Here is a 22,460-nt window from a genome sequence, read left to right as displayed (position 1 = left end):
ATTAAACCCTGAAAAGTTCTAGAAAGTCTCTTCTCCCTCAGCTAGTCATTATCCCACATTGGATATTTATTTCTCACTAGAAAATGTGCTTTGGGGGTGCCTGGGTGGCTTAGTCAGTTAGGCGTCTGACTTCAGGCTCAGGTCATGATCTCACGGTTCATGGGTTTAAGCCCCACATCAGGCTCTGTGCTGACAGTGCAGAGCCTGCTTTGGATCTTCTGTCCCTCCCCCCCACCCCACCCCTCCCCTGCTCACTCTCTTTCAAAAATAAAGAAACATTGAAAAAGAAAGAAAGAAAATGTGTTTTGGGGGGCAGTGGTGTTGGGAATTGAGAGTGAGAATCCATCTGCTTGATTTTTTTTTTTAAGTATGCATGTTGATGTTGATTGTTAGCAAGGTTTTTTTCCCCTGAAAACCATTTGCTGAGTATCTTTTTAGAAAACCTTAGCAAAAGAAGGAAAGTTCACCCTAACTTCCTGTATAAAACCTTAAAATAGTTACAAATAAAACAAACCAGAGACCAGGCTCAATTATGAATATGGATGCAAAAATCAAAACAAAATCGTAGCAAATAGAATTCCACAATGTACTAAAACCATGACTGACTTGAGTTTATGCCAGCAGCGTAAGTTTGGTTCAGAATCAAGACATTTTCTCAGCATTATTATAGCAAAAGGAAGTGTGATCAGATCAGCAGATGCTGAATAGGCATTTGATTTAAAAAAAAAAAAGTACACAGTTCTTATATGTCGAAAGGAAGCTCCGTTAATATGTCAGGCTACTTTCTAGAGATCACTACCAAATATTCTTCTAAATAGTGAAGCATTGCAGCCATTTCATTGAAACCTAGAGCTTCACAGGATGCCCACACATTCAATGATGTCTTAGAGGCAGTAAGACCAATTAAAAAAAAAGGAAGTATATAAATACTGGAAATGAAAGTTAGCACTCTTTTTTGCCAGTTATATGATTATATACTTAACAAAACTAAGAGATTTCAGTGTAAAGACGTAGTGTTTATAGAAGTTTGGTAAGATAGCTGAATATAGCATACATGATTAGTAGAAGCAAAATTTTTCTCTATGCTTGAAATAAACCCCTAAATATGGAAATGGGGGAAATGTTCCATTTAAAATAATGATAGAAATGATAAAACTCCTAAGAATACATTTAATAAAGTTATTATTTACAAGAAGAAAGTGATACAATCTTTAAAAAAAAATTTTTTTTTTTTAACATTTATTTATTTTTGAGACAGAGACAGAGTGCAAGCAAGCAGGGGAGGAGCAGAGAGAGAGGGAGACAGAATCTGAAGCGGGCTCCAGGCTCTGAGCTGTCAGCACAGAGCCTGACCTGGGGCTCAAACCTGGGAGCGGTGAGATCATGACCTGAGCTGAAGTCAGACGCTTAACTGACTAATCCACCCAGGCACCCCAAGAAAAGTGATATAATCTTATTAAAGGAAATATTTGTGGAGTTGAACAAACTCTAGGACATACTAGTGTCCTTGTTGGGCTAATGTCGTTACAGCTTGGTGCCCTGTAGGGTTGTTTGCAGAACAGATAAATGATCTTAAAATTCATAGGGGAAAGAAAACCAAACATCTGTGAATAGCCAAACAAAGTTTAAGAAGAGAAAAGTCTCGTCAGCACCAGACCGTACCACAGAGCCAGTGTGATCAGATCACTGTTGTATTGACCCGGGAATTGTTCATAGTAGATTATCCAGAAATAGGTATCACTTCGTATGAACATTTCTTTTACAGCAAAAATATTTTTTAGTTTCATGAGAAGAGGCTGGGTTAGTTAATAAACTTGTATCATATTAATTTCAAGCATATAACTCAGTGACTTGACATTTTATATACCTTATAAAATGATCACCATGGTAAGTATAGTCACCATCTGTCACCATACAGAGTTATTACAGTACTATTGACTGTATTTCCTATGCTGTACTGTACATCCCCCATGACTTATTTATTTTATAGCTGGAAGTTTGTACCTCTTAATGCCCTTCACCTATTTTATCCATCCTCCCACCCATCTCCGTCTACCCCCCTGGCAACCTGTATTCTCTGAATTTATGAGTCTGTTTCTGTTTTGTTTGTTCATTTGTTTTGTTTTTTGGATTCCACATATAAGTGAAATCGCATAGTATAAAAATGTAGGATTTCCCACGGTAAAGATATTATACACAAATGAACAGAATAATAATAAGTTAAAACAATCAGATAAAGTGAATGTAATATGAATATGTATGTGTAATATACAGCAAGCTCTTACAAATTGAGAAGAAAAACATATGTAGTCCATCAGAAAGCTTAGCAAAGGATGTGAATAACTGATTTATGTACGAATCCAGATGAGAAAGAAACATGCAAAATAACTCTCAAGCTTACTGTCAGTGAGTGAAATTCAGACCCCACTGGTTTGCTGAAGGGGATCACTGGCGACAGGAAGATTGGGGTGTGCTCCTAGCTGAGGCAGAAAGGTGGTTTCTGTAGCCCATCTCCCACTTTGTGACTTTTTCTTATTTTCTCAAAGAATAGTGTCAACTCTTACAGCTTTTAACATTTTTAGAGATTTTTAAAAAATGTTTGTTTTTTTTTTTAATTTTTTTATGTTTATTTATTTTTGAGAGAGAGACCAGAGCATGAATAGGGGAGGGGTCAGACAGAGAGGGAGACACAGAATCCAAAGCAGGCTCCAGGATCTGAGCTGTCAGCACAGAGCCCGACATGGGGCTCAAACTCACGAACTATGAGATCATGATCTGAGCTGAAGTCAGATGCTTAACTGACTGAGCCACCCAGGTCCCCCAAAAATGTTTATTTATCTTTGAGAGACAGAGGGCACAATCAGGGAAGGAGCAGAGAGAGGGGGGGGAGCAGAGGATCCAAAGTGGGCTCCACACTGACAGCAGAGAATCCAATGCAGAGCTCGAAACCACGAACCATGAGATCATGACCTGAGCCAAAGTCAGACACTTAACCTACTGAGCCACCCATGTGCCCCCAACATGTTTAGAGATTTTTCATCTTTGTTGTATGTCATGCTTTTTATTGTGTTTCATGTTTGCTTCCTTGAGTTAACTTCAGTAACATGGGATTCTTTTCTATGAAACTTAATTTTCTTTTTGAGACATTACTAGATGTGGCTCATTTAAGATCGCTAGTCATGGCATTTTAACTGGAGTCGCTGGTCTTATGTTTTGCTGTCGCCAATAAAATTTTTCTTAAGATAGGTTTTAAAAATAAATCACCCTAACACTTTTAATATCTAGACTAAAGGAAATGAAATTTGGGTGAACATTTTTCATGCAGAAGAGGATAAATTGTGAACATGCACAGTTGTGGTTTGCATAGTTTCCGGTGGCTATGAGTTTCCTTTTCTTTTGCTTACTCTTCTTTGAGAGAACATACATTAAAGCTCATTGCGCCGAAACTAATGTGACATTGTCAACTCTACTTCATTAAAAAAAGAAAAGAAAAGAAAGCGCTGACAGCTTGGAAACTGCTTGGGATTCTCTTTCTCTCCTTCTCTCTCTGCCCCTCCCCCACTGGCTCGCGCGCGCGCTCTCTCTTTCTCTTTCAAAAATAAATACACTTAAAAAAAAGTTGAAGAGAGGTGCTCAGTTGGTTGAGCATCCGACTTCGGCTCAGGTCATGATCTCACAGCTCGTGGGTTCGAGCCCCACATCAGGCTCTGTCAGTACAGAGCCCGGATCCTGCTTCAGATTCCGTGTTTCCCTCTCTTCTGCTCCTCCCCCACTTGTGCTCCGTGTCTCTCTCAAAAATAAATAAGCCTTAAAAAAATTAAAGAAAGAAAGAAAAAATAAAAACCTGAGTAGGAAAACGCTCGTTGCAAGTTATACTTGACCACCTGTGTCTGAGTACCATTTGTAAATAATGAATACGTTCGGGAACTCAATTAATTTTCACAGCTTTAAAGGTATAGTAGAACTATAGTGTACCACACCATGTCATGTCCCCATGGTAGGGTTCGTCGAGGGGTTGGTGCTATCTAGTCAAGAATCTATAGAAGTAAACTCTCTTTTCCTACTCCTCCACCCCAACATCTTTTTAGGGGAAACGCAGGGCTTGAATGCAGGACATTGAGATGAAGAGTCGCATACACCAACTGAGCCAGCAAGCCCCTTCCACTAACATCTGTATTATGACATAATTCACACAGTAAAATTCCCCCCTTTTAAATGTATAATTCACTGGTTTTTAGTGTGTCCACAGAGTCGTGAACCATCGCCACTCTGATTTTGGAACATTTTCACTACCTCAGAAAGAATCCCATTAGATATCCAAAGTGCTGCATATCCTGGCGTTCACACTGAACATTACCTCATGTATCACATAAGTAAAGAATAACACAATAAAAACTGTTCTTACTTTCATACAAAACCTTGTCAGTATTCCCAGGTGGCTTCCTATAGCTTGGTAAACAAGTTTTGGTTTGGTTTGGCGTGCTTTGTTTTCTTCTGTTTTTTGTTCTCCCCGGGACTAAGGGAGCCAACTGTTTTGTTGTGTGGGTGGGAATGGTGGTTATGGGAAGGTTCTTTTATGGTCAGAATCATTCCAAGCCCTTGGTGTTGGTTTGCAGGGCGCTAGCTGATATGAACAATGACGGGCGAATGGATCAAGTGGAGTTTTCCATAGCTATGAAACTTATCAAACTGAAACTACAAGGGTACCAACTCCCTTCCACACTTCCCCCTGTCATGAAACAGCAGCCGGTCGCTATTTCTAGTGCACCAGCCTTTGGTAAGTCTGAAAAGGACTTGGTTCCTATATTTCATTGTATATTTTAAAAATAAATATTTCCCTTTTTTCCCCTTTTCAGTTTGTAGCCTTGTGAAATTCTAGGAGGCTATTCTGTCTGAAAAGTGATGGTCCTGTGCAGGCAGATGGTGCTGGAAGAGAAGAAGCATGTTCACATTCACACCCTAGGATGTGTTAAAGAACAGAAGTTCAGCTGAGTAAATTTGAAGACATCATGGGCTTTATTAAGTGGTTCATGTGTGGGGCAGCACTCATGTAGCAAGTAGAGGGGAAGGAAGGAGGGTGGGGCAAGAAAGTTGTTGGCACAAGAAAAGAAAAGATTGTATCTGGCAAGATCACTTTCCCTTGAGTCGAAGGCCAGGGGGTCTTATCAGGTCAATTATCTCATTCATCTTCCTTTGGGTGATGGACAGGGCCCATGGGACAGATGACCTCATTGATTCTGATCAGAAGATTCTGGACTGATGGGTTAAGACTACGTTTCTGGGGCAGTTTCAGTCTGCCATTAGGTTGGGTTTTAAGCCCCAGATTTGGTGACTTGGCCTAAGTGACACCATTTGGGTCTTGTGGTTTTCTTTCTAACAGATGCTAGTAATCAAAATGAAAGCAAAGCTACAGAATGTCAAGGTAAAAAGAATAAACTTGCAGTCTGCTATCGCATCTTCTGCCTTTTTATTGCTCTTCATTCTTGACCCTTCACAATGCCACATGCTTCCTGTTGGCTTTCTGTTTCCATAACATTTTGATTTTCCCCTGTGCATAAACAGCTCCCTTGGATTATGGTATCTAGCAGTGTGTTTTTAAATTCATGGTATTGAGACAATTGGCCACATTTAGAACAAAATGAAGCAGGAAACAAACATTATGTCAGTTAAAAACACAATTCCATAAAACGATACCCTTTAGCCATATATTTTTCTTTCTTTTTTTTTTTAATTTTTTTTTAACGTTTATTCATTTTTGAGAGACAGGGAGAGACAGAGCATGAGCAGGGGAGGGGCAGAGAGAAAGGGAGACACAGAATCTGAAGCAGCTCCAGGCTCCGAGCTGTGAGCACAGAGCCGGACGCGGGGCTCAAACCCACGAGCTGTGAGATCATGACCTGAGCTGAAGTCGGATGCTCATCCGACTGAGCCACCCAGGCGCCACTATATATTTTTCTTAAAACCGAATCAGTAATTAGTTGACTAAGATCACCAACAGTCCTGATTTCTTCTCTGTTCTCACCTTAGACTTTAATTATTTACATTGATTTAAAGATTGCAGTAATCAGATCTAAAATCTGACTCATGAGAAAGTTCTTAGTTTAAACAAAACACAAAAATTGTGGCTAGGGTTTCCCTTTCTTCCTCCTGATATATCTGATAGCAGGCGATAGGTGAAATAGGTTTGGGAGGGAGCAATCAATAGTAAGGCAGGTTGTCTCTGATACAGTTAATGATAAGCTGAGATAAATAAATGTTGTGGCTTTGCTTAATAGATTTGCCATTAAAAACACCTCTGAGCGTTGCCTTTCTCTTGAGGTTTAGCCACAAGACTGGTGGTTATAAGGCAAAAGGTGCAGGTCAAGCAAACAGGATAGCGATCCAAGGGAAGAAGGGAAAACTCAGGAAATCACACAGGAGCAAAGGCTAGGAAGAGCAGGGGTGAAGAGTATGGTCAGCTCATAGTGCCCGGGGTCCTTGGTCTTGTCCATTGTGTTCCCAGTCCTGATCCCTTAGTTAGCTGGCTTCTTTCAGTGGAAGTGGCTCTGAATCTCATGAAGGTCCCTGTAGCCAATGCTTGGTCAGGACCCATGGGTTAAAACAGCTAAAAGGTGTTTGGTTGTCTTTTGGCCTCCCTTCTGGGGCTGCAAGAAGAAACCTCAGAGGGGAGGAAGAGTCAAATAACCAGAGGCATCCCATTTCCTCTTTTTCCCTCAAACCCGGGGTCAGTAATTCTTCCTCTAACATTTAATATGTCTTCTCTTGTTCCATTCTGCAGCAGGACTTTCAACTCTAGAGACATTGCTGATTTATTCCCACAAGGTTGCGGCCTCTCTGCCCAGGCGGTTTTACCGTCACCTAAGTAACCTGTCACTGCCTCTGAGGGCACCTGGGATCTCTGAGCTGCCATTCCCCAGTCCTGAGGTCTTCCCCTAGGCTTCCCCACTGCCTTTCCTTCCCTCCTTCCCATCACACCAGCATCCTCGGGAAATTAGTGTCAAGAAAGGAATCACCAGGGAATATCAGAACATGAGAGAAGTTAAAAGTACATTGTGCCCTAACCAGGTTTGCCCAGGTTAACTCAAAGATCTGACCTTTGCTAGTCTTTCTAGTTCCACCTCTCAGCTTGACCCCAGGTAATTTTTTTTTTTTTAATAGTTCTTACATGGCTACTTTTGAGAAGAAAATAATTTGTTACTACTATCATTATTTTCTAATTAATATTAAAAATTATCTGACCATGCATTTCCTACCACTTACATATTATACTTTCGCGTGTATTTTATTTGGTCACAACAATAACCCTAAAATACACAGAAATTATTAGGCCTGTTAGGAGAGAATTAAGATTCTACGAAGGTGAACAGTTTGCTTAAGACCATATTTCTAGAAAGGGAGGTAGAACCTGTCCAAACATACAGTTTTTCCCTATTTACCTTCCCACTGTCATTATCACCAAACCATATGGGTGGCATGGAACGTAACTGTTCCTGGGTTCATTGTCTGCGTGGGTGCTAAGACACATGTTAACATGTGGAACTGAGGCCAACTAGGGGTTGATCAACTCCCCTATGTGAAGGAGAGGAAATGGGGTACAGTGATACTGTGACTTGCTTAAGGACAGCCAGCTATATTCCAGGAAATTCTGTGAGTGTTCCTGGTATCTTCCCTCAGTGTGTTTGCACACAGCAGAATTCTTCTTTGACTCTGAATCCAACTGTTTCAGGGAGGGGTTATTTGTCTTTTGCTTGTTTATTTGCCAGATCCCATGGTTTTATTAGATCAAACCATTATTTTTAAACCCCAACTGTGTGTCCCTAGTTGCTAGGAACATGTTGGTGAACAAGATATCATGGCTCCTGCTGCTTTGAAGCTTCTCATGAAGCTGGAGAATTTGAAGCTTCTCATGAAGCTGGAGAAAGCAAGCATATGGGTGAATTATTTCAGGGCAAGATAAAAGCAATCAGTTCTGTACAACAGGGTAATAGGATAGAGATGCTGACGGGACAGGTTGAGCAGGGCAGAATTCTCTGAAAAGAGATGACTTTGAGCTGAATTAGAGATGAGAGCCATGTGAAGGAAGACCTAGGAGAGAACGTTCCAAGCAAAAGGAATAGCAGTTGCAAAGGTCCTAAGGCAAAAATGAAGCTGTTTATGTGCAAGAAACAGAAATGAGAGCACTGTAGCTGAGGTATTGGTGGGCCTTCAGGTCAGGGAGGTAAGGCAAGAGCCAGATGGTTTAGGGCCTAATAAAACCACTAATGAGTGAGAATCTTTTTTTCTTTCTTTTTTAAAAGTTTATTTATTTTGAAAGAGCGAGCACAAGCTGGGGAGGGACAGAGAGAGGGGGAGACAGAATCCCAAGTAGGTTCCATGCTATTAGCATAGAGCCCCATGCTCACAAACTGTGAGATCATGAACTGAGCCACCAACTGCGCCACCCAGGCTCCCCTATAATTTTTTTTTTTCTAAATGCAGTGAAAAGCTACAGAGAGCTTATGGGTAAGAGAGTACATGGTTGGTAGACATTTAATTTTTTTTATAACATTTATTTTTGAGAGACAGAGCATGAGCAGGGGAGGGGCAGAGAGAGGGGGAGACACAGAATCTGAAGCAGGCTCTGAGCTCTGAGCTGTCAGCATAGAGCCTGACGCAGGGCTTGAACTCACAAACCACCAGATCATGACCTGAGCTGAAGTCAGACGCTCAACCGACTGAGCCACCCAGGCACCCCGTGGTCGACAGGCATTTAGAAAAAATAATCTGTGTTATCTGAAGACTGGACTGCAAGGGGACAAGAGTAGAATCAGGGAAGTCAGTAAGGGGGTTTTTGCCATGGGCAAGAGGTAGTGGGGATTTAGATCTGGGTGTTAATAATCAATGTGGAAGAAAAATAAATCAAATCTTGGTAATGTTAAGTGTGAGGGGCCTAGTGCATTTGCAAGGAGGCAGATGAATCCATGGGTCTGGAACTCAGAAGAAGGATCTATCAGCTCTGGGAGAATTTGAGTATGGATGGCATTGAAATCCCTGGCATTGGATAAAATACCCTAGAATGTGCAACTAGAGTAGGCAGGAGACCTGGGAGCAGGCCTTGCTGTGCTGTGACATTTAAGGGTGTAGTAAAAGGGAAGAAGCCAGGAGTGAAATAAGAGAAGGTTGTTGTCCCATTAGCCAAGAAAGCGTTTTTCAAGGAGGCAGAGCTCCCTTGTTGGATTTGCTTCTGAGAGATTGAGTAATAGGACAGAAAAATGATTGGATTTTACAAGATGGATTTGTATATGACCTTGAAAAGCAGTTTCATTGGAGTGGTAGAGACTCAAGCCTGATTGAAGGCTTGGAAAAGGGGAGAGTGCTACTGGAAAGGAGAGAGAAAGCTGGAGGAGCATGTCAGCTGAAGGCTGGTGTGTTTAGGATGAGGAGTGCTCCTGCATTTTTAGAGAAGTGAGGGAAAACCCAGTGGTTGAGGAGAGATGGGAAAATTTCAGGAATTAAAATTTAGCAGAGTCCAGAGAAATGATATCTAAAACACAGCCTCCAGTAGATGGATTTCTTTAGAAATATTTAGAAAATGTTCATTCAGAAAAGGTAGTCAACTGGTAAAAGGATGTTAGTCTTTGTAGTGGTTATTTGAAAGCTGGCGGAATAAGGCTTCCTCATGGGACAAGTCCCTACCCTGAGGAGAAATGACTGGGAGTCGAATCCAAATTGAGCAGGGCGGCAACACAGACACGAAAGAAGGAGAAGGTCCAGACCAACGTGGAGGTGGAGGACAGAGGCTGGAAATCCCAGGAAGCAAGGCTCACATAAAAATGAGCCACAGGCAGTATCAGGCAAGGTCAAATCCCACACAAAGTTATTATTAGGAAAAGGAGAATAAAGAGCTGAATAACAGCTCTGTGGACAATGAGGGCATCCCAGGAACCTACAATTTCAAAACAAGCTGAAAAATACTAAGAAAATGACACAAGTCGTGAAAGACCAACACAATCAGAATTTAAAATTTTTTTTTTCAACATTTTTATTTATTTTTGGGACAGAGAGAGACAGAGCATGAACGGGCGAGGGGCAGAGAGAGAGGGAGACACAGAATCGGAAACAGGCTCCAGGCTCCGAGCCATCAGCCCAGAGCCTGACGCGGGGCTCGAACTCCCGGACCGTGAGATCGTGACCTGGCTGAAGTCGGACGCTTAACCGACTGCGCCACCCAGGCGCCCCCACAATCAGAATTTTAAAGCCTCGGAAATAAGGCGACAGAACTCAGAAAAGAATGAGAAATAAAAGAAAAAGTCATTTCAGAACTGAAGACAAACCAGAAGCAGCACAAGAGATGCTATCAGAAGAGAAACAAGGTAAAAAGAGGAAGATTTCAAACATTAAGAAGAAATGCACAAGATATAAAAAGGATTTGAGAAAAAGTGACCGATATTGAAGGCAAAGGAAAGTGAATGTATGGTAGTTGGGAGTACCTGAAGAAGGAAACCAAAGCAAGGAAAGAGAACAAATGGTAAAGACTAGTTTAAGACAACTTGCTGGAAATAAAAGATTTGACACTTTATTGGAAAGAAGATATCATATGCTTGAGAATGTCAACCTGGAGAAACCAACACGAAGATAAATTCTACAAAAACAAAAAATTATTTGGGTATACAGCAAAAGAAAGCACATGACTTACAAGAGGAAGAAAATTAGAATGTCTTCAGACTTCTCTATAGCAGTGCTTGATGCCAGAAAAAAACGGAGTAATATATTTAGGATTATGGAGGAAAGACAAAGCCAAGAATTTTGCGTCCAGAAAAACCATGCCACCAAATTTTCCAACTCTCCAGACACTAACTTATTTTTTTATGATTAATTCTGGTGGTAACTACTGGAATTAGAGTCAGATTCTAAGGGTTGAAGGGCCCAGTCCCACAAGGCTGCCCTCACTTCAGACTTGAGTCACAAGCCCTCAGTCGCTAGGGTACCCATACTTCTGTCTGACTTGACTACAAAGTCAGAGGCTCCCACACACCCTTCTTCCCCTTTCTGAATTTGCTAGAACAGCTCACAAAACTCAGAGAAACATTTACTTAGGTTTACTAGTTTGTTATAAAGTATATGACAAAGGATACATACAGATGAACAGGCAGATGAAGGGGTGTATAAGGGCAAGGCCCAGAAGGGTCCTGTGTGTAAGTGCTTCTGTCCTGACGGAGTTGGGGTGTGCCACCCTCCCAGCATGTGGATGTGTTTACCAGCCTGCAAGCTCTCCAAACCCTGTAATGTAGGAGTTTCTATGGAGGCCTCATTGCTATGGTGTGATTGATGACATCCTTGGCCATTGACTAGCTCAATCTCCAGCCCCTGTACCCTCCCCTGAGGTCTGTGTGGACGTGGGGAGGGGTGGGATGGGATTGAAAGTTGCAACCCTCTAACCATGCCTTGGTCTTTCCTGTGATCAGCTCCCATCCGGTAGGTATTCTGGGGGCCCCCAGCCACCAGTCATCTTATTTAAATACAAAAAGACTTCTGTCACTCCAGAGATTCCAGGGGTCTTAGAAGCTCTTGTGTCCAGGGACCAAGACCTAATACTGTGTAACAAAAGATGTTCCTATCAGTCAGGAAATCACAAGGGTTTTAGGAGCTCTGCCAGGAACCAGGGACAGACCAGATATATGTATCTTTTTATGACACAATATCACAAGTTCAGACAGAGAAAAAAGAAAGGAAACATTGATCATTTCTTCATTCTTTGGTTAGAATCCTCTAACCAAGAGAAACTCCCCCATGAAAATGTTTGGTTACTCTGAGGTTGAATATGTAAAGGAAAGGCAGGAGGATAAATGTTTGATTTCTTTTCCTCCTTTATACTAGTTTTCAAAATAAATTGATTACCTATGGTGACCAATTAGGATTTTTTTCAATATAATTATGAATTTATAAATTTAATTCCCTCTGTGGCTTTCATTCCATTGCAGTTATTATTCTTATTGACCCTCAACTTTGGCCAGTAGATGCCTTTTCAAGTTGGATCTTGTGCCCTTAGGATGTGATTGATTCTTGACATAATTTTTGGTACTCTCCAAAACAATTAATGTGAATTTATATTTTTTTTTCTGAATTTCTATTTTAAATGAAAATATGTTAGAGCTGGAAAGCAAGTTTCTTCTTCAAACACTCCTGGATTAATTGTCATTGAACGTGGAAAGGTGGTTCCATGTGACTTTTGCTGGGATTTCTTCTTCCTAGGAATAGGAGGCATCGCCAGCATGCCGCCACTCACAGCTGTTGCTCCGGTGCCAATGGGATCCATTCCAGTTGTGGGAATGTCTCCACCTCTAGTATCTTCTGTTCCTACAGCAGCAGTGCCTCCCCTGGCTAACGGGGCTCCCCCTGTTATACAACCTCTACCCGCATTTGCTCATCCTGGTATGTGACCTGTTGAATCCACAGACTGACTTTTTACAACTTGTGTTTTACTCTTTGCTCTTGTTAAATCTTCTGTCATCACTCTCTGATTACATTTGAATGGCATTTTATTCCAGAGGAAGAGATCTCCCTTTTTTTAAAATTTAATATCTCACTTTTTCCCAACACTGAATAGGATGTGTTAGGCTAGAGAGAGGTAACGGAGAATGAAATTATGGAGCTCTGGTACCATTATGGACAAAGGTGAACTCAACAGCTAAAACCAAGAGCATAATTTCCTTTCAAGGGCTTGACAGGAGCGACTCAAGTTCGATCAGTAGTAGTTGAACATTTTCTCTTCCCTTACTACTTTTTTTTTTTTTCCCCTTACTACTTTTCTTCAGCTGCTATGAATTGCTAATAAGTAAGCCATTCCCTTAGGAGAATGGGGAGAAAAAGAGAACACAGCTATTTCTTTTTTTTTTTTTTTTTTTTTTTTTGAGGAGGTGGAGTGAATCAGGAGGAAGGGGGAAGGAAGTTGATTAAATGGCTAAATACATTAAAGACGGAGTATTACCTGCTTCCTTCATTGATAGAAAGGATTAAAAAGTTCCTGCTGTAGTTAATTTCATTTGAGACTTTATTTGAAGTCTTTTTCCCTTTAGTGAAAAGAAAGCATAAATTGTAGATGTGGTCTACACATCTAATGAATTCTTATCCGGGGGTAAAGTATTTTTTTAAAAAAGTACTTGGGATATGTCTGTGTAATTTCAGTAGCGATGATGGCCTGGATTTTAGCCATGGGTAATGATTATGTTTGAATGGTTATTTCTCTGCCCAGTTCCCTGGATTTATTCCATCTGTCAAGATCTGTCTGTAAGTTATAGCTAAAGAATCTAAAGGCAGCACTTTTTTTTTTCTTTTTTTAAGATTTTCTTGTCCCATGTAGTTTACCTTTCATATGTGGCCATGGCTATAGACGTGATGGCGGCTGTAAAAGTTGTTGCAGTTACTTTTCAAGTAGCGTCTGTGAATGCATGTGCTCGGTCTTGTTTTCTTTTGGGCTTAATAGCAAATGTTGCAAGACAATAGGCCAGGAGGTGGGGAATGTGGCTGAGACTCAGCGTATTTTCCTGGCACCCAGCTAACCAGCCCTAATGGGAATCAGACACAAAGGCTGACCCTCCCTAGCATCCCATGTTATCTGGCCGGGACTGCAAGGCTGGGACCTTTTGTTTCTTTCATCTGGACCTAATACTTCTGCTCCTTTAGCACAGTTAAGAAAATGCCATCCTATGTATTTAAGCTGTTGCTTCTTTAACTATGGGAACAGATCCCGTAAGATGTGATACAGGGGCATCTGGGTGGCTAAGTCGGTTAAGCGGCCAACTCTTGGTTTTGGCTCATGATTTCACAGTTTGTGGGTTCAAGCCCTGCGTTGGGCTCTGCACTAGCATTGAGGAGCCTGCTTGGGATTTTCTCTCTGCCCCTCCCCTGCTTGTGTGCTCTCTCCTCTCTCTCTCAAAATAAATAAATAAATAAATAAATAAATAAATAAATAAATTAATTAATTAATTTACAAAAAAAGATGTGATATGAAACTTTTAACAAAGAGTTATGGATTATAAGCATTACTACTTAGCAAAGTGATTTTCAGTAGGAATGAGTAAATCTAGAAAAATTTTTGGCAAGGGGCAGGGAGTGAGGAGGAAGTCACTCTTTTTGAGTCCAGGGTAGTAAGGGAGGAATAATTTCCGCCTCAGATTTGGTGAGTATATATTTTAATTTTCACTAATAGGAAAATGTTTCTTTTCTTTGTAGGATTAAAATTATTCACCATTTATTTATTTTTACAGCAGCCACATTGCCAAAGAGCTCTTCCTTCAGTAGATCTGGTCCAGGGTCACAATTAAACACTAAATTACAGAAGGCACAGTCATTTGATGTGGCTAGGTAAGTGTGCTTGTTTCTAAATGGGCATTGGATTAAAGCCATTATCTGATTAACATCTAAAACTGAAAGTGAATTAACTATGTTCTTTATTGTCTTTTATTTTGTAGGATGCCAATAATTAGTTCTGGATAATGTTACTAGGTTTTATCACTTACATGTTGTAGAGATGACAAATAAAGAACATGACATTTCCTTAAAAAACCTTGGGTGTTCTTTTTTTAATAACAAAAACAAACAGCTACTAGTTTTACTAATGTTTAAAAATAATAAAATAGAACTCCAGGTAGGAGGGGGAAATTAACTCTTTTCTATTAACCCTTTACATATTTATAGAAAATTTTATATGAAGATTAGAGCCACAGTTGGCCTTATCTTTTATTCTATCTCAGATAATCTCATGGAATTTGCCCAAGATAACATAGCTCCTAAATGATAGAGCCAGGAGTTTAACTGAGTTCTTTCTGATTTTAAGGCATGAGTTCTTACCTGAAAGTTTGCTCTGAAAACTTCAGTTAATGGTGGTACACAGATACTTGTCTTCCGCTCGTTAAGGTTTTATTCCTAAGACTCAGGAACATTGCTGAACATCTACTTGCCAAACACCTTGTTAATCCCATTCTGTGCCCCCAACCACCTGCAGTAGATACCGACTCAGAATTGTGAATTAGGAAATAAACCCAAAGAAGCGATCATCCTCACTTACAGTTTACATTTTACCACAAGGTAGAACTGAGATTTAAACTCAGGTGATCCAACACTGAATTCCCTATTTCTTAGTCTTTCTCCTATGCATGCTGAAGTTTTGAGTTTTCTGTGACTCTCCACAAGGGATTTTGAAATCTGCCTTAAAATTGATGTGTGACTGGGGCACCTGGGTGGTCGGTTCAGTTGGTTAAGCATCCCATGACTCTTGATTTCGCCTCAGGGCATGATCTCACGACTTGTGGGTTCAAGGCCCCCCGACCCCCCACCCAGGCTCTGCCCTGGTAGTGCGGAGCCTACTTGGGTTTTCTCTCTCTCTGCCCCTCCCTCTCTCTCTCAATGTAAATAAACAAACTTAAAACATTAAAAAATTGATTTGTGCCATAAGAATGAATAAGTAATCAGTATTAGCAAACAGTAATGTTATTAAGGCAACTGGTTGTGGGGGGGTCAGATTGGTAGTCATCTTTTTAGTAATTTCAATTTCCAGCAAATTTTTAGAACGTGGCATCTAATTTTTGGTTACCTGCTAATGAGTTTTTAGTCCCTTTAAGTTTTCAGGGAAGTCTCGGCATAAAACTATGACTTGATAAGTGTAATCTGGGGCAGCTTCTGTGTGCAACACCCTACATTCCTGGGGTGCAGGAGAAAGATAATAGCTTTTGACAAATAGGCAAGAGTTGGAATCAGCATAAATTAGTTAGTTTAAAATGAGAGGGCTGTTGCAGAAGTACTCACAGCAGAATCGACCTTGGTAAGTGTTTTTTATTAAGAAATTTATAATAGTTGAAAACGTGACTGTAATTAGGTACTCTTAAAGTGCTTGGGAGCCGTTTCCAATGCATTATGAAGTATATGTTGTTAAGTATAAGTGCATAGGTAACACATGTAAGTGATGACTGAGAGGTTCAATTTATGATTAAAACTTTGCTTTTACATATGAGGAATAGATATCTTTGTTGAAATGAAAGGAAATTGCAAATGGGGTATTAGTTACAATCTGTTCTGGAAGTGAAATGCCATTGAGAGCTTAGCCATTGTGTTTAAATTGCCCTATTTAGACACCAGGCTCTTAACAAGCCATAGGTACCAATGTGATACTTAATGCGGGAACAACTCTGAGGACCTCGTCACTAAGGAGGTGTAGACCCAGTTGACTCCTGGCAGGGGTTTTCTTGGGCAGGACCTCTTCACTAAGGAGGTGTAGACCCAGTTGACTCCTGGCAGGGGTTTTCTTGGGTCAGGCTTGCTGCACATTGGCAAGAAAAGGTCAGCACTTGATTGCGCTTAAAGAAAGCAAAGCCCCTTCCATTACCGCCCCACTGATTTGCCGTGACCCTGGAAATGTTCTGTTCTCTCTGGGCAACTCTCCATTTGTGGGAATTTAAACTTCCCAGAATGAAATGATTTCCCTTCATTAAGAACTATATCCTGTCTTTTGCTGAATAGAAAGTTACACATGTTAAAGAATTAATACCTTTAAAGGCAGCTACCTGTTTGCTAGCAGCATTGCTTTTTGAGCTGAAAGAGAACAGTTCTAGAAGTTAGGAAAAGCCTGGACAGTTTTGTATCATTTTAGATCCAAAGAGGTCTTTCCGTATTTTGTAGAGGCTTCCAGTTATTAAATTGTGTGTATAACTTGGAACAGCCACTTACCCTACTGTGTTTACCCTTGAGTCTGGAAAAATAATGAGCATGTCTGTTTTGAGAGAAATGTTTACAACCTTAAAATATGGAAATACTCATTACAGAAAATTCAGAAGTAATGATTAGAAAGCTAATAAAATGTTAAAGCTGGTTTTCTCGGGAAGTTCATAGTTTACTGGTGTTAAAAGAATGTAAATATGTTCTTCACTGTTCATCCTTTTACCCCTCCTTCCTCTTCCCCACAGTGCCCCTCCCGCGGCAGAATGGGCTGTCCCTCAGTCATCCAGACTGAAATACAGACAGTTATTCAATAGTCATGACAAAACTATGAGTGGACACTTAACAGGTATTTGCAAATGAGAATTAATTTTGTGAAATATGATTTTTATTCCAAATCCAAATTGCTTCCAGATGTTGGGCCAAAGATATTTTCCAAATGCCTTTCTCTATTTGCTTTTTTCTAAACAAGGTTTTCATTGTCCTTCTTATGTTAAGTTCTCATCTACTGATAATGCCACAGTGCCTAAGGCTTTGACCCCGTTGCTTCTTGGTAAATGGAACATAGACCAAGGATCTTTCTGCACAGTGGATCCCACCAGTACGCACATCAAAGCACTCTCGCACAGAAGCACTGCTGTAAACCAAAACTGGTTCAGGTTCTGAAGTTCAACTTAGTAGATGAACTTGAAACTGTCTACTCAAAGAGTCAGCATTCAAGGCAGTATGCAGGGTGGAAGTAAGTGGCTGGTGAGTTTGGCACCTGGCTCTGCCACTAACTAGCTGGAGGTCACTTTTTCCTATTTAGATCTCATTCCTTGTACAAGGGGCCAGAGTTAAGTTATATGAACTCCATGGGTTTAAAGATTAAAAAAAGATTCTGTTATTTACATCAGAAGGATAGAAAGGATTTTAGGATACTCTCCAGAAGCCTCCAGGCTCCAAGCTGTTGGCACAGAACCTGACACAGGGCTCGAACCCACAGACCATGAGATCATGACCTGAGTCGAAGTCAGAAGCTTAATCAACTGAGCCACCCAGGGGTCCCTCCAGAAACGTTTCTAATGAGAGTTAAACACTTAAAATTGATTAGAGAATTATAAAGAAAATTGTAATTTTAATAAAGGAAAATAGAGACATCTGATACAAACTTTGAGAAAGAAAAAAATGTGACTGTCTTCTAACAAATACAGAAGGAAGGCGAGAGAGTTAATTTGCCTGAAGTAGAGACGCACTGGTATATAACACAAAATTTAAAGTTCTGATTCTATCTTACTATATTACAATTGCAATTTTTACTTCGAAAAGAAAAATTCATCTGTTAAAAAATTTCAGGGTTCAGTGAGATTTGGAAGGGTCTGATCTAATCTTGAGCCTTATCCCTCATAAAGTGTCTCACAGTTTTCTCAAATAAGGATATATTTATATCTGTGGGGGGGGGTGCAAATTGTAGTTAAACACAAATATTCTAAATGCCACGCTCACTCTCTGCTAAAACAGTACCTGTCATTTTTATACATGGCATGAGAAACCAGTCCAGCTCATCCAAGCACTGAAGGAATATTCAATAGTGATAGTTTTAAGTATAATGCAACGTGGTTTATTTCACGCCAGTGCTCCAAACAGACCCAGAACTGCATTGTCCATAAATCTGAAAACAATTTTTCAAGGCATTGTTGGTGTATGCTGTGAATGAGTTAGGTAGTATTCAGATGTGACATTGATGTGGAAATTCTTTCTTGGGAGGATTTGCATTTTATGACTGAAGTGCGGTGTCTTCATTCCAAAGATGACGACCCAGTCACTCGAATATTTAGAACTTTTAATATCTGAGACAAACAGTAAAATTTGAAATATACGAGGAAGAGCAGATTTGTGTTAATGTTCATCTACATACTTACTACTGTCTTGTCCTGGAAAGAATTCATTTTTATTTATTTATTTATTTATTTATTTATTTATTAAACAGTAAAATTTGAAATATACGGGGAAGAGCAGATTTGTGTTAATGTTCATCTACATACTTACTACTGTCTTATCCTGGAAAGAACTCTTACTTATTTATTTATTTATTTATTTATTTATTATTTAAACGTTTATTTATTTTTGAGACAGAGAGAGACAGAGCATGAATGGGGGAGGGTCAGAGAGAGGGAGACACAGAATCCGAAACAGGCTCCAGGCTCCAGCTGTCAGCACAGAGCCTGACGCGGGGCCCGAACCCACGGACCCCGAGATCATGATCTGAGCTGAAGTCGGACGTTTAACCGACTGAGCCACCCAGGCGCCCTTGTCCTGGAAAGAATTTAAAATGGGAATTTTATCTTCAAGCTAGATCTTTGTATAGTCGTGTAAAATAGATTTATTACAGTAAACTTAAAAATAATAAGCGAAAGAAATTTGTTTTCCCTTTATGAGGAATCAATATAGGCTGTGTTTTAGACTAAATAAAACTGGATGGAAGCAGACCCGGTTTGTTGTGATGGGTGAAATACAAAGATAATTGTCATGATCACAGCTATGAAAATGATTTGAGTCCTGAACCCCAAAGCAGTTACTCGTTCAGTTTAAGGATAAGAAGACTATCAAGAAACTTGAGAAGAGGTCCCTGATCATAGAGGCCCAAATGAAATATATAATTTAATATTCTTAATCTCATGTTTTTCTTCTCTAGTAGTTTTGTTTTGTGTGTGTGGATTCTTGTTTTGAAGGAGTTAAAAAGCAATTTTACAACTTACATGTAATTAGAATTTTTAAATCTAATGCAGTAGTTCTCAGCCTTGCAGTTGTGACATCCTAATGTTATGAACACCAGTTAAAGTATAGGATTTGTGGAAAATTTATGTTTTAATATTAATTAGAGTAGGATGTAGGTCATCCTTAGACCGTGACTTCCACCCGCTTGCATTCACCTGTGTTTTGGAGTGGAGTGGAATTATAGTTAGCACTCCCAGGAATTGTGCGTAACCTGCAGCTTAGCAGATCTGTGCTGTAGCCTGTGTTAATATACTGTTGTTAATGCCCATTGTTAATATACTGTTGTTGGTGGTTAGAGGGATTGCTGATTGCTGCTGTGTTTTATTTTCACATACTTCTTTTGGATCCTACCAATTTCTTTTCTTTTTTTTTTTTTTAAAGTGTTTATTTATTTTTGAGAGAGAGATTGACAGAGTGTGAGCAGGGGAAGGGCAGAGAGAGAGAGACAGAATCTGAAGCAGGCTCCAGGCTCTGAGCTGTCAGCGCAGAGCCTGATGCAGGGCTCGAACTCACAAACCACGAGATCATGACCTGAGCTGAAGTCGGACGCTCAACCAACTGAGCCACCCAGGTGCCCCATGGATGCTACCAATTTCTGGCTACATCTGTAAGAGTATGTTATGGGCATAAGAATGCCATTGATTGGTCCTAAGCAGAGGAAAGTGAGGCTGTCTGAGCTCATGATAGGAGCTTGTCCACCATGGGAAGTGAAGCTAATCTAGCAGTGGCACAATTTACCCCCCTGGGCTGATTTAGCTGATACACCTGCTGAGGTGGACACCCCCTTGTTCCTTCATAACTGGATGTGTATGCTATTACACGCTCTTAAAAGAGACAATCGTATAAAATAGAGAGGGCCCATTCTATAATTAAGTTTCTATATGTAGCTGTAGAATTCTGACAACTTCATCAATGCTAGCCTTCTCCTCAAAGAGGAATTTTCTTATCTTGCATTCTGAACCAATGAACGTGCTACTTGGTTTTTCATATATTAATCACAAAAGCTAAAGTCTTAGTCATTGTTTGTGATAAATTAACTTCATTTAATTATCTGGGGCACCTGGGTGGCTCAGTCATTTAAACTTCGTTTCATTTCTCTGTCCTTTCCATGCATGCTTCCCTATGCAAACATGGATGCCCATGTAGGGTTTAGGAACTTGGGATTTCTGTTTATCCCCATAATGTTTCCATATAAGCCAGTACTACAAAACTGGTATCTTTTTATGGATGTAGGCTTCCACAGGATAGTTCTCTGTACTCGGAGTTCAATTTTATGCTGTTCTGTTATGATAAGAGGCCATCTTAGGTGTTGGTGGTCTATTTTGATGCTTCATAACCTTGTCTTAGGACATATAGAGTCAAGTATGAGAATCACAAAAGACAATTGTGGCCTTCTAGTATGGTATTTAACAAACTTTTTCTGTAAAGAGCAAAATCATAAACATGTTAGGCTTGCATTTTAGTCTGTCACAACTACTCAACTTTGCCATTGTAGTACAAAAGTAGCCATATTGTCATGCTTAAGTGAATGGGCATGGCAGTGTTTCAATAAAATTTTATTTACAAAAACAGATGGTGGACCAGATTTGGCCTGTGGGCTGTGGTTTACCAATCCCTGTTCTAGATCATTTCCCTCACTTCAGAGAGGAAGGAACTTCCTCTTAGAGAGTGAAAGTACTTTTGTTAATGTCATATGTCATTAGGGAGTAGGAAGAGTCAGGACTGGCATCCAAATCTCCTGATATCCATCCAGGTCCAGGACCAGTTCTTTTTTTTTGGTTTATTATTCCATTTTTAAAATATAATTTATTGTCAGGTTGGCTAGCAGACAGTGTATACAGTGTGCTCTTGGTTTTGAGAGTAGATTCCTATGATTCATCGCTTACATACAACACCCATGCTCATCCCAAGTGCCCTCCTCAGTGCCCATCACCCATTTTCCTCTCTTCCCCTCCCCACCTCCATCAACCCTCAGTATTGGGAGTAGGTGAAATACTAACTTACTTTTATATAGTTCTGAAGTGGAGAGGATTGTTACAAGCATAAATTAAAGCATTCACTAAAGTTTTGCAAATTTCATGTTCCAGCATGCTAAGTACAATATTAAAGACTAAACAAAATGATCAGTGTACTTTCCTCATATCCCACAGAACTTTTTAGAGCTTTCACATTAATTCAGTAAAGATTGCTTCTTAGATTGTATTCTTAGATACTCTCAGTACACGTGCACACACACATACACAAGCACGCGCGCGCACACACACACACACACACACACACACTCATCCAGCAGGAATGTGTACATCTGTTTTGCCAAAACTTAGAATGCTCATGGGGCGCCTGGGTGGCGCAGTCGGTTAAGCGTCCGACTTCAGCCAGGTCACGATCTCGCGGTCCGGGAGTTCGAGCCCCGCGTCGGGCTCTGGACTGATGGCTCAGAGCCTGGAGCCTGTTTCCGATTCTGTGTCTCCCTCTCTCTCTGCCCCTTGCCCGTTCATGCTCTGTCTCTCTCTGTCCCAAAAATAAATAAACGTTGAAAAAAAATTTAAAAAAAAAAAAAAAAAAAAAAAGAATGCTCACTATTCTAAAAAACAAGTGAAAAAAAACCCCAAACTGAAAACTACCTGAATGCCCATCAACAGAATGATACATAGATTATTACATATTCACAAAATGATACACCACACAGCAGTTAGGGTTAATGTTCTGCAACGTTGAGTAAAATAGGCCAGACTTAACAAGGTCACACTGTACTGTTAGAAGTTAGGCCTCACTTGGTCGAAGGGATGATTAGAACGCGGCTGGAGAGGGCTTCTGGGGTGCTGTTTCATAATTGGGTATGGTTTACTTGGCCGTTTTGAATTTGGAAAATTAAGCTGTAAACCTGTGCACATGTAAAAATACATATGTATATGTTCATGTGTGCTTTTCTGCCTATATTTTATATGTAAATAAAAGAATATTGTCTGTAATATTAACTACCATTAAGTAAGCACTTTCTACGCGCTAGCATT

General features: G+C 40.2%; 1 protein-coding gene across 12 annotated transcripts in view; it reads left to right on the top strand.

The window, feature by feature from the left end:
* Positions 1-22,460, top strand: part of ITSN1 (intersectin 1) — a 220,045-nt gene that overhangs the window by 79,162 nt on the left and 118,423 nt on the right. For 11 of the 12 annotated variants that reach the window (XM_043593672.1, XM_043593684.1, XM_043593675.1 and 8 more), the window contains exons 5-8: positions 4,617-4,777; positions 12,232-12,411; positions 14,247-14,343; positions 16,938-17,038. In XM_043593672.1, coding sequence (XP_043449607.1) covers positions 4,617-4,777; positions 12,232-12,411; positions 14,247-14,343; positions 16,938-17,038 — 539 coding nt within the window. Of the gene's footprint in view, positions 1-4,616; positions 4,778-12,231; positions 12,412-14,246; positions 14,344-16,937; positions 17,039-21,292; positions 21,298-22,460 lie in introns of those variants that run through there. The other variant, XM_043593676.1, reaches the window with a different exon arrangement.

The sequence above is a fragment of the Prionailurus bengalensis genome, chromosome C2 (genome assembly GCF_016509475.1).
Source record: "Prionailurus bengalensis isolate Pbe53 chromosome C2, Fcat_Pben_1.1_paternal_pri, whole genome shotgun sequence".
Taxonomy (NCBI): Eukaryota; Metazoa; Chordata; class Mammalia; order Carnivora; family Felidae; genus Prionailurus; species Prionailurus bengalensis.
The sequence above is the reverse complement of the archived record's forward strand: the minus strand, read 5'-3'. Positions and strand labels throughout refer to the sequence as shown.